Source organism: Palaemon carinicauda, chromosome 28 (assembly GCF_036898095.1).
Source record: "Palaemon carinicauda isolate YSFRI2023 chromosome 28, ASM3689809v2, whole genome shotgun sequence".
In the NCBI taxonomy this organism is placed as follows: Eukaryota; Metazoa; Arthropoda; class Malacostraca; order Decapoda; family Palaemonidae; genus Palaemon; species Palaemon carinicauda.
The window spans coordinates 6,299,585-6,310,705 of record NC_090752.1 but is presented as its reverse complement, the minus strand read 5'-3'; the positions used below and the strand labels follow the sequence as shown (position 1 = coordinate 6,310,705).

At 38.5% G+C, this 11,121-nt stretch overlaps 1 protein-coding gene across 1 annotated transcript in view; it reads left to right on the top strand.

Moving 5' to 3' along the window:
• LOC137621442 (ethanolamine-phosphate phospho-lyase-like) overlaps positions 1-5,922 on the top strand; it is an 80,896-nt gene extending 74,974 nt beyond the window's left edge. Inside the window, exon 12 of the mRNA XM_068351746.1 lies at positions 5,727-5,922. Within this exon, the coding sequence (XP_068207847.1) occupies positions 5,727-5,850 (124 nt within the window). The 3' untranslated portion in view covers positions 5,851-5,922. The remainder of the gene's footprint in view (positions 1-5,726) is intronic.
• The last annotated feature ends 5,199 nt before the right edge of the window (positions 5,923-11,121 follow it).

The following is an 11,121-nucleotide window of genomic DNA, read 5'->3' as shown; positions in this document are numbered from 1 at the left end:
TATGACAAGGGTTGTAATTTATGGTTGATAGCATCATTTTTTTAGTATTTTGTCATTCAATACATACAATGGGTAGATGGCTAGCCAGGACACCAGCCACCCGTTGAGATACTACCGCTAGAGAGTTATTGGGTCCTTTGACTGGCCAGACAGTGCTATGTTGGATCCTTCTCTCTGGTTACAGTTCATTTTCCCTTTGCCTACACATACACTGAATATTCTGGTCTATTCTTTACATAGTCTCCTCTGACCTCATACACCTGACAACACTGAGATTACCAAACAATTCTTCTATCAAGGGGTTAACTACTGCAGTGTACTTGTTCAATTGCCACTTTCTTGTTGGTAAGGGTAGAAGAGACTCTTTAGCTATGATAACCAGCTCTTCTAGGAGAAGGAAACTCCAAAATCAAACCATTGTTCTCTAGTCTTGGGTAGTGCCATAGCCTCTGTACCATGGTCTTCCACTGTCTTGGGTTAGAGTTCTCTTGCTTGAGGGTACACTCGGCCCCACTATTCTGTCTTATTTCTCTTCCACTTGTTTTGTTAAAGTTTTTGTAGTTTATATAGAAAATATTTATTTTAATGTTACTTTTCTTAGAATATTTTATTTTAACTGTTTCCTTTCCTCACTGGGCTATTTTACCTGTTGGGGCCCCTGGGGTTATAGCATTCTTCTTTTCCAGCTAGGATTGTAGCTTAGCAAGTATTAATAATGATAATGGGCCCTCCTTGAGCACAGGTATTATGTTCACAGCTCCCGGTGTATGTCATAATCTGTCTATGATAAGGGACCCAAAACTATATGGATGAAATGTCGTGCTTACCGATGCAACATGTAAGTATTACAATACATTATTGTAATATTATTTGTAAAGTTAAAGTTCTGTACAATACAGAAATACCGCGCCCTACATCATTAACTCGTTCCAAGATACCCCACACGAGGGAATTTTCTACGTAGTTCAGATTTTATCCCAATAAAGTGACTTAGATGTTCCCTATACACGTAATAAACATGAAAAAGTACATGCAACCAGAGAGAGAGACCAAAAAAAACTGTTAATAATATTAACACACTTGTGCTCTGAACTATTTAACCAAAACAAAACATGTGTTAAGAAAATCAATCCTCCACATTCCTTCCCCCTTACCTTACTGAATCTTCCCATACAATCATTTACAGTACTCGACTTTCTTCTTTACCCAGTCATAGTTGGGAACAGGACTCTGCTTCTAGTAACTGGGCCTTGATATACTCTCTCATTTACTGCTTTCATATCACTTATCATTCTTTACATTATTACAATTTCCATCCATACTACTACATACATACATATACCAAGTCACTTCCCCCAATTTTGGGGGGTAGCCGACATCAACAAATGAAACAAAACAAAAAAGAGGGGACCTCTACTCTCTACGTTCCTCCAGCCTAACAAGGGACTCAACCGAGTTCAGCTGGTACTGCTAGGGTGCCACAGCCCACCCTCCCACATTATCCACCACAGATGAAGCTTCATAATGCTGAATCCCCTACTGCTGCTACCTCCGCGGTCATCTAAGGCATCGGAGGCAGCAGCAGGGCCTACCGGAACTGCGTCACAATCGCTCGCCATTCATTCCTATTTCTAGCACGCTCTCTTGCCTCTCTCACATCTATCCTCCTATCACCCAGAGCTTTCTTCACTCCATCCATCCACCCAAACCTTGGCCATCCTCTAGTACTTCTCCCATCAACTCTTTCATTCATCACCTTCTTTAGCAGACAGCCATTTTCCATTCTCTCAACATGGCCAAACCACCTCAACACATTCATATCCACTCTAGCTGCTAACTCATTTCTTTCACCCATTCTCACTCTCACCACTTCGTTCCTAACCCTATCTACTCGAGATACACCAGCCATACTCCTTAGACACTTCATCTCAAACACATTCAATTTCTGTCTCTCCGTCACTTTCATTCCCCACAACACCGATCCATACATCACAGTTGGTACAATCACTTTCTCATATAGAACTCTTTTTACATTCATGCCCAAACCTCTATTTTTTACTACTCCCTTAACTGCCCCCAACACTTTGCAACCTTCATTCACTCTCTGACGTACATCTGCTTCCACTCCACCATTTGCTGCAACAACAGACCCCAACTACTTAAACTGATCCACTTCCTCAAGTAACTCTCCATTCAACATGACATTCAACCTTGCACCACCTTCCCTTCTCGTACATCTCATAACCTTACTCTTACCCACATTAACTCTCAACTTCCTTCTCTCACACACTCTTCCAAATTCTGTCACTAATCGGCCAAGCTTCTCTTTTGTGTCTGCAACCAGTACAGTATCATCCGCAAACAACAACGGATTTACCTCCCATTCATGGTCATTCTCGTCTACCAGTTTTAATCCTCGTCCAAGCACTCGAGTATTTACCTCTCTCACCACTCCATCAACATACTTCATTTCCTATCCTAACACATGCTTTACTACCTTCGTAGAAACTTTTCACTGCTTGCAACAACTTTCCACCAACTCCATATAACCTCATCACATTCCACATTGCTTCCCTATCAACTCTATAATACGCTTTCTCCAGATCCATAAATGCAACATACACCTCCTGACCTTTTGCTAAATATTTCTCGCATATCTGCCTTACTGTAAAAATCTGATTCATACAACCCCTACCTCTTCTAAAACCACCCTGTATTTCTAAGATTGCATTCTCTGTTTTATCCTTGATCCTATTAATCATTACTCTACCATACACTTTTCCAACTACGCTTAACAAACTAATACCTCTTGAATTACAACACTCATGCACATCTCCCTTACCCTTATATAGTGGTACAATACATGCACAAACCCAATCTACTGGTACGATTGACAACACAAAACACCTATTAAACAATCTTACCAACCATTCAAGTACAGTCACACCCCCTTCCTTCAACATCTCAGCTCTCACACCATCCATACCAGATGCTTTTCCTACTCTCGTTTCATCTAGTGCTCTCCTCACTTCATCTATTGTAATCTCTCTCTCATTCTCATCTCCCATCACTGGCACCTCAACACCTGCAACAGCAATTATATCTGCCTCCCTATTATCCTCAACATTCAGTAAACTTTCAAAATATTCCGCCCATCTTTTCCATGCCTCCTCTCCTTTTAACAACCTCCCATTTCCATCTTTCATTGTCTCTTCAATTCTTGAGCCAGCCTTCCTTACTCTCTTCACTTCTTTCCAAAACTTCTTCTTATTCTCTTCATATGAATGACCCAATCCCTGACCCCACCTCAGGTCAGCTGCCCTCTTTGCCTCACGTACCTTGCGCTTTACTTCCACATTTTCTCTTTACATTTTTCATACTTCTCTACACTATTACTCTGCAGCCATTCTTCAAAAGCCCTCTTTTTCTCTTCCACTTTTACCTTCACTCCTTCATTCCACCATTCACTGCCCTTCCTCATGCTGCCTCCAACAACCTTCTTACCACACACATCACTTGCAATCCCAACAAAATTTTCTTTTACTAACTTCCACTCCTCCTCTAAATTGCCAGTTTCTCTTACTTTCACTTCGTCATATGTCATTTTCAACCTTTCCTGATATTTACTTTTCACCCCCGGTTTTATTAGCTCTTCAACCCTCACTAGCTCCCTTTTACATTCACCTACTCTATTCCCCCACTCTTTTGCTACAACTAATTTTCCTTCCACCAAAAAATGATCAGACATACCGTTAGCCATACCCCTAAACACGTGCACGTCTTTCAATCTTCCAAACGTTCTTTTAGTTATCAACACATAATCCATACTACTAGCCCCTAATATTTTATGCAATACAGTATCTCATTTACCGCATTATTATCCTGTGCCAAAATATTGCTTATTTATGCAAGCATTTCATCCACATCATCAAAACTATTTTGCTTTTACAAGAGAATCATTCATAATACTTCCCATTTTCCTGTCACTCTTTATTGCGTTTGTCACTCATAAAAGCTATGATAGACCAATCACGTTCCTCTCGTCCCACTTCGAGCTAAGTTCTCTTCCTTCGGAACCTAAATGTCTTTAGGGAGAGACACCGATGTGTACTTCGATCATCCAGAAAAATGAGAATGGCGGTGCCTTTCATCCCAACCTACAGTATACGTGCTTGGTTCAGAACGAGACCGTGCTTTGGTAGCAGGAACATAAGACTCTGTACTGTGACATCTTTCCAGTCTGAGTTGTTGCTCAATACAGCACCGCTCTCTCTCTCTCTCTCTCTCTCTCTCTCTCTCTCTCTCTCTCTCTCTCTCTCTCTCTCTCTCTCTCTCTCTCTCTCTCTCTCTCTCTCTCTCTCTCTCTCTCTCTCTCCTCTCTCTCTCTCTCTCTCTCTCTCTCCTCCTCTCTCTCTCTCTCTCTCTCTCTTAAAAAAAGAGATAGGTTGAGCATCCTGAAAAAATGGGTAAGGACTTGCCCCTTAATCCCAGCTGACACAGCACATGGTCAGTACCAGAATTGGGTAGAGGAAAAGCTAGGTTGTCCTTTGACTGTTGAGTGGAAGAAACTACAGCTTATGCAGTTTCCTGACAATGAGGGCTTAAAAAGGGTTTGGTAAACATTGTGTGTGACAGTTTTTTGTTGTGATTTAAAAATTTTTTAGGTAAGAATTGTATAATTTAAGATGTTTAGTATTTTGTAAGTAAATAGAAAATATGTGAATTCTGGATTACAATTAAGAAAGTTTGAATGTACAGGTACATTAATTATTCTTATTATATGATAACTCCGATTTACTAACCAAATCAAGTTTTTCTTAAAGTTCTTGAAAGACATCTTGAAATGGTGATACCAGTCATGACCAAATGTACACACCATTTCTTTTTAGAACCCAGAAGCACCTTGCAAGCCATAGGCAAAGAGTTTCCTTTTGTCGTAGGTGTATGGATAGTAACGTACCTCACAATGTTTTTGTGTTTACCAACTTAATATAGTTATCCAGTAGTTAGCGATGCAGGATGTTAATATTTGTGTATAAAGATTTACAATGGTACCTTTTTGGTTTGCCTCATGTAGGTAAAGTCTCAGTTAGCAAATTTGCAAATGAGTACAGTAAATGTAAGTGTACAATGTAGTATGATATAATAGCAATTTGGATTTGTCTAATAACTACGTTTTATTTTAAGAGGTAAAGCTTATTTCTTTCTTTGCCTTATGTGTTGAGGGATCTTGAATGTATTGGTAGATTCCTTTATGGCATTTTCTTCTCCAAAATTCATGTTTTACAAGTTTGTCTGCAATTTACATTGAATTTTTTATTACCTTCACTTTTATTTTATCGACATAGGTTTCATTACATAAATGTGTCAGTAACCATGGGAGTTGGACATGTCATTTTTTCTTATCAAATAAATCAATATTTGATGACAGTGTTATTTGCCTTTGATTGCTCTGTATTGGAGGTAGCAGCAGTAGGGGATTCAGCATTATGAAGCTTCATCTGTCGTGGATAATGTGGGAGGGTGGGCTGTGGCACCCTAGCAGTACCAGCTGAACTCGGTTGAGTCCCTTGTTAGGCTGGAGGAACGTAGAGAGTAGAGGTCCCCTTTTTGTTTTTGTTTCATTTGTTGATGTCGGCTACCCCCCAAAATTGGGGGAAGTGCCTTGGTATATGTATGTATGTATGTACTTTTAATATTAATTTTAATTTTTGTTTGATTTCCAGTGAAAAAGGATTGGTGAACTTTAAGACAATTCTCACCATGGAGGACTTACATACTTTGGATGTTGAGGAGAGTAACGGTCCAAGTGCCAAAAAACCCAGGACGAGTTATGAAGATATTGATTGAGTGAATTTTGAATTATTTTTCTGTATTGCCCATATTTTAACCAACTTATTAAATACTTAAATCTATTAAATAGATTCTGGTTAATATTAGATACCAAACATTTAATAAAATGCTTAACCCTTTTACCCCCAAAAGACGTACTGGTACGTTTCACAAAACCCATCCCTTTACCCCCATGGACATACCGGTACGTCCTTGCAAAAAAATGCTATAAAATTTTTTTTTTTTCATATTTTTGATAATTTTTTGAAAAAATTCAGGCATTTTCCAAGAGAATGAGACCAACCTGACCTCTCTATGACAAAAATTAAGGCTGTTAGAGCAATTTTAAAAATTATACACTGCAAAATGTGCTAGGGAAAAAATAACCCCTTGGGGGTTAAGGGTTGGAAATTTCCAAATAACCTGGGGGTAAAAGGGATAAGTGCTCCTATTGCTGCGTGATAACCTATAGGTTATGGGTCTGCACAAGATAATGGAAAAACATATTGTTCCTCAAGTCACCTTTAATGAAGGTATGTATATTTCTTGCATCCAGGTTAAGTCCTGTAATCTGGAAATTCATTACCTTCATCTTGCAAAGCTAAGTGCAAGAGGAAAAGTTAATAGAATATTAGAATTATCATTTAACCTAATATCAGACATTTTGCATTTTCATGAAGAAGCATTAGATGCCTACACTGTACAGACAGTCTCCTAGTTTTAAATGTACCACTAAAAAGTGACATACTATGGTTCATAACGACCTTATGTTATGAACAGGATGGTACTGTCTGGAAAGATCTGAATGTAGAGGATGGCCAAAATTATGAAAAATCTTATGCAACATGCACAATGAACCAATTGAATGTCGGCGCCAGAGATCAATATCTAGATCAGGAATAAGAAATTTAATAGACCGTAAGTTTTTGTCCAAGAAATTAAGATGAGAATCAGCAGCTGAAGACTAGACAGAACAATACTCAAACCAAGGTAAAATGAAGCAATTGGAACACCTCTTCAGAATTGATCGATCACCGAAAATCTTACAAGGTGTTCTCAATAAGCCAATATTTTGTGCAATTTAAGAAGAGACACATAATATGTTAGTAAGTTATTTGATGGGTACCGTTTTGAGACGTAGTGTTACTGCAGGTAATGTTCGAAAGGTTGGGAAAGATTCTTGCTGAATTTAGATCATCTTTATCCTAATCCTCTTCCCTTATTCTTATAGCACAAAGGCTATACCCTAAATTTGAAATATTTTCACTGTCTGGGCCTTTGAGGTGTACCTTACCTCATGTCCAGGTGCTGCATACCGTCAGCCCTTAGTCTTCGCTGGTTCTATCTTCACTTATTCGGTCATTCGCGATAGAGAGAACTGTATAATCTATTAAATAAAAAATCTCGTACTTGCGGTTTCGCGATGTGCTCTCGCTGCGCAACAATTTCAAACCAACTGCGCTCATTTGCATCCGGCTTCCTTCCCGCAATTTCCATCTCCACACAGTGCAACACCCCTATCTCTCGCTCACTCAACCTCAGTCTTGCATCATCTCTCCTCATGTGTGCAGCTCCCTCTTCGGTCCTTTTTGTGCAGAGTCACGTTTTGATGTAAAACACCTGTACATACCCAGTGTGTTTGTCATGATTTTAGTATCAAATGTGATACGTACATTACGCTACCCCACACGCCAAACAGTCGACGGCTCAAAGAGTTGCATCATGCTTCAGACTTACTGCGTAGAACTTAACGTTAAAGGTTAGTGGTGTACTGATACATTTTGATTTCCAAAATTCAGGTTTTTATAGGTTTATAGCTTCATTTCATTTGTGTTTTACTGAGGATTTTCATTGCTTTTACTTTTAATTTGATTTTTCAAGTACAAAACTTTCATAACATCATTCAGTTTTTGTATAATTGTGTTAGTGACCATGGAAATTAGACATGCTGTACCACAGATTGAGCCGAGTGAAAATCGGCCGGTTTCTCGGTTTGTTTACCTATTGACATGGGTGCACCAACTGCTCTATTCTTCTCATTGATGCTCCATTGATGATGATGATTCTTCAGTTGCCTTCACTGGTGGGCTAAAGTGATAATAATGTAAGTATCACACCATGTTCTACTCACTTGAAATAGCTCGAGAAAAATCTGGATCCATATGAATTAACAAAAGTTGAGACATGGGTGCCACTGACGAGACGAGATGGGTAGCAGGCAATGAAGAGAGTGGTTGCTTCAGTTGCCTTCACTGGTGGGCTAAAGTGATAATAATGTAAGCATCACACCACGTTCTACTCACTTGAAATAGCTTGAGGAAAATCTGGATTCATATGACTTGACAAAAGTTGAGACATGGGTGCCACTGACGAGACGAGATGGGTAGCAGGCAGTGAAGAGAGTGGTTGCTTGGCAGCATATAGTAATTTTACAGCAGCAGACGACGATGTTGGTACCTGTTTGGCAGAGACAATTAGTGCTGGGTTCTTTACTGATTATCCAACAGTGGACTTTTTTCTTTTTGTTTAAAAATATTGTAATTGGCAACTATTGTTTTTGCTTTTTCAATTTGTCATATGCCTGCTGCAAAGGTAGCATAATACCTGTGATTCTTACAGTCACATTAGTGGACGGTTCCAAGTGTAGCCCGTATTCTGTTACTTTGTCTTTCAATTCATTGGACATTCTAAAGACTTAGGCGAGTTTTTCTAAAGTAAAATTCTATGGATCTGTGTTATCCTCTTCTGTCAATGACTTAACGAGCTCCTTTATATGTTCAAGGATAACTTTATCTTGCATATGTGCCATTTCATCACCACCGATTGTCTTTCCTTCTCTAGAAATTTTTGAACAACACCATCTATTGGTGGGAAACCCATAAAATTATTAATGGCCTCAGACCAAAGATAGTTCTAGCAGTTATTGAATGTCTCGGGCTACAACTCATCCATCCATTATGTTCATATCTGGCTCTGTATCTAGAACTATTCGTATCATGTCTAATATCTGTAGAAGGTAAATGAAATCAATGTACATTAGTCTGTACAGTATGCAGTACTGTACTGTAACAATATTAACAAAGATTTAAGCAATGTAAAATTGACTTTGTAGAATGTACACTAAATCTGAGCAAATACAAAATATGGCTGTGTAAAATAGCATATACAATGAGAATTTCAAGTATATTTTCTACGGCATAGTTCATACTGTTTAGTAGTGCGTATGTAGATATGTAGAGTACTGTAACAAATAAAGTATTCGAAAAAATATAATTTACTATACTATACTTGTTAATTCATTCATCATCATCTCCTCCTACGCCTATTGATGCAAAGGGCTTCAGTTAGATTTCGCCAGTCATCTCTATCTTGAGCTTTTAATTCAATACTTCTCTATTCACCATTTCCTACTTTGCACTTCATAGTCCTCAGCCATGTAGGTCTGGGTCTTCCAACTTTTCTAGTGCCTTGTGGAGCCCAGCTGAACATTTGGTTAACTCATCTCTCTTGGGGAGTGCAAAGAGCATGCTCAAACCATCTCCATCTACCCCTCATCATGATGTCATCCACATGTAACACTCGAGTAATCTCTTTTAGTTTCATTTCTAATCCTGTTCTTCCATTTAATTCCCAATATCCTTCTGTGGGCTTTGTTCTCAAATCTACTAAATCTATTGGAGATTGTTTCATTGCCATACCATGACTCATGTCCATACAGTAACACTGATCTCTCTAAACTGATATATAGTCTAATCTTTGTGTAATTTCAGGCGATTTGATTTCCAAATTTTACTTAACCTAGCCATTGTGATTTGCTTTTTTCAATCTTTCACTAAACTCTAATTCTAAAGACCCTGTATTGGAAATCATAGTTCCTAAATACTTAGATGATTGTACATGATTAATCCTTTCTCCTTCCAATGATATTTCATCTTCCATTGCATACTCCATTCTCATCATCTCTGTCTTTCTTCTATTTATCTTCAGCCCAACCTTGTGTGATATTTCATGCCTTCTGGTAAGCAAGTATTGCAAATCCTGTGGTGTTTGGCTAACAAGGACAGCATCATCATCAGCATACTCTAGGTCAGCTAAATTCCTATCACCAATCCAGTCCAATCCTTCTCCACCATCTCTGACTGTTCTACGCATCACAAAATCCATGAGGAGGATAAACAACATAGTTGACAACACATTCCCTTGGAGTACTCTGCTGTTCACTGAAAATTCATTTGATAAGACTCCATTAACATAAACTTTGCATTTACTATGCTCTTGAACAGACCTAATCAAATTAACATATTTAGGAGGAATTTCATAATAACGCAGGACCCTCCCTAAAATTGGTCGGTGCACTCTATCAAAGGCTTTTTCATAGACCACAAATACCATCAAAAGTGGATTCCTATATTCAATGCATTGCTGTACGTCTCAAAATGAAAATTTGGTCAGTGCAACTTCTACCTTTTCTAAATCCTGCTTGTTCATCTCTCAGCTTTTCATCAATCTATCGCTCCAGTCTTTTTGGAATAAGCATACTATATATTTTCTTTGCTGACGTAAGCGTTATGCCTCTGTAATTATTGCAATCAGTCAGGTCTCGCTTTATTTGCCATTTTCACCAACACTCCTAACTCCCATTCATCAGGTTTTGCCTCTTCATGCCACATTCTACAAAATAATCTTGTAAGTACTCTGGGAGTCTCTTCATTTTAGGCCAGTATCATCTTGGCAGTTATTCCATCGTATCCAGGGGCTTTCCATCTCTTTAATGTTTTGAGGATAGCTTCAACTTCAAACACACTGAATTCATTCATGGGAACATCAAGGTCTTGATTAGCTTCAGGTATATCAATCAAATTATTCCCTTCATATCTCTTATAACCTCACCAAAGTGTTCCATTCAACGTTGTCTTTCCTCATGTTCTGTTGTTATAACAGAGCCATCTCTCTTTTTGATGGGTATATGTTAATTCATTATGGATAGGTATTGACAACATAAGTATTTGTTTAAAACATTTTTGATATTCCTGCCTGTTGAGTGTAAGTGGCTTTTAAACGGAATCTATTTTTGGGTGAGAAAGCCATGTCGTCCTGATGGAAGTTCCTTTAGGGTAGCTTCCTAGGGTATATTTGACTACGGTGATATTCCCAGAGTATTTACCTTAAGGTATCCAGAATTCTAACTCCTGGAGCGAATATCCCTAAATAAACTTAACATGGGATATCGCATAATATCAGAGGACGTATTCTTGACACGCCACATAGCAATTTTCACCCCGAATAGAA